The 1,558-nt window shown below is 46.7% G+C and overlaps 1 protein-coding gene across 1 annotated transcript in view; it reads left to right on the top strand.

Moving 5' to 3' along the window:
- The first annotated feature begins 428 nt into the window (after window positions 1–428).
- LOC138976529 (uncharacterized) overlaps window positions 429–1,558 on the top strand; it is a 3,146-nt gene continuing 2,016 nt past the window's right edge. The window contains exon 1 of the mRNA XM_070349387.1: window positions 429–720. Within this exon, the coding sequence (XP_070205488.1) occupies window positions 435–720 (286 nt within the window). The 5' untranslated portion in view covers window positions 429–434. The remainder of the gene's footprint in view (window positions 721–1,558) is intronic.

Below are 1,558 nucleotides of genomic sequence, written 5' to 3'. Positions count from 1 at the left end.
TGACTTTCACTGTACTTCAACCCAGCGGTCTTTTATGTGGAAAGACAGACTAACACGTATGATTGAGATGATACATTTATCTGAAAAATGTTCCAAGAAACTCGCTCAGAAGGCACAAGCGAGGCAATGATTAATAACGAAATAAATGACGTACACATGAAAAAGAAAGAAAGAAAGAAAGAAAGAGAGAGAGAGAGAGAGAGAGAGAGAGAGAGAGAGATAGAGAGATAGAGAGAGAGAGAGATAGTGTGTAAGTGAGTATGTGTGTGTGTGTGTGTATGTGTGTGTGTGTGTGTGTGTGTATGTGTATGTGAGTGTGTGTGTGTGTATGTGAGTGTGTGTGAGTGTGAGTGTGTGTGTGTGTGTGAGTGTGAGTGTGAGTGTGTGTGTGTGTATGTGTGTGTGTGTGTGTGTGTGCGAACGTGCGTGGTTGTATGCGACCTATGAATTCTTGTCATTGTTCTTGTTCTGGTTGCTGTCACCAGACCGGGAACTGGGTTCGCAACAACTGCCGTGTTGGTGTGGGCTTGAGTTTGTCGCCAGGCGTGGACTTTTCTTGTGCCTTGAAGGGCCGCAAGCGGGATGTGAACAACAACAAGGCGGCGTCACTCAACGCGACCTGTAACGACATGAAACCAAACCCTCTGGCTTCTGATGGGGGATTCTCCTACCAACTTGTCAGACGCGTCTTTAAGGATGCGGATGGCAGTGGAAACCGAGGTGATTGTTATTGATACCACTACACAGCTGCAGTTTATGAAACATTTGAAACTGAAAAGGATATAGCGTAAAAGTATGATAACAAACAGAAGGGGTACGGGATGCCAACTTTTTCGCGACGCGCCGCCCGAATACAAGCGTTGACTGATCATGCCGTTGTCAGCACGGCGCCAGAATCCGTGCGTACGGTGCGTGAGTCACTTCGCCACACATCGCCATAATAGTAGCGTTGGAAGTGGAAAATACCACGCTGGGGATTTTCCATACGAAAACCCACGTGATAGGTTTAGAGGTCGGCTGCATTATCATACGCGACAAATAACTCCCAGAACAGTTGATTTCATTGGTTAGTTTGGATACTACAGGTCATTGACGGGACCAACCCATGCCTTAGTTTCATATTTAGGCCGTTCCAAAATGTCGCGAGTTGTCAGTGTTGTTGTTGCGAAGCGAAGCGGCGTGCAGAAGGAAGGCAGTGACTGTGTGTGCATCAAACAGTGTTGTTGTGATAGATGGATAAGTGAGTGATGAGGGTGAATGAGTTAGCCAAATCAAGAGCTCGAGGTGTCAATGCTACTTTGGCCAAAACCCAATGCAAGCGGACGGACGCGATTCTGGTGCCGGGAATGTTCTGTGGCCACATGGCTGTGGCGCTTTGTGTTGAGCCGTGCTTCGAAGTGTGGCACACAAAGAAGGATGTTCTCCGTGCATAAACCGAGTTCTAAACAAGTCATTTATACAAAAACTGTAAATACTGTAACAGCAAGTGTTTCTTTTCTTCTATGGATAAAACCCAACGCAATGGGACTCGATTCTGGTGCCTGGAATGTGGTGTGGC

Source organism: Littorina saxatilis, linkage group LG9, assembly GCF_037325665.1.
Source record: "Littorina saxatilis isolate snail1 linkage group LG9, US_GU_Lsax_2.0, whole genome shotgun sequence".
NCBI lineage: Eukaryota > Metazoa > Mollusca > Gastropoda > Littorinimorpha > Littorinidae > Littorina > Littorina saxatilis.
The sequence above is the reverse complement of the archived record's forward strand: the minus strand, read 5'-3'. Positions and strand labels throughout refer to the sequence as shown.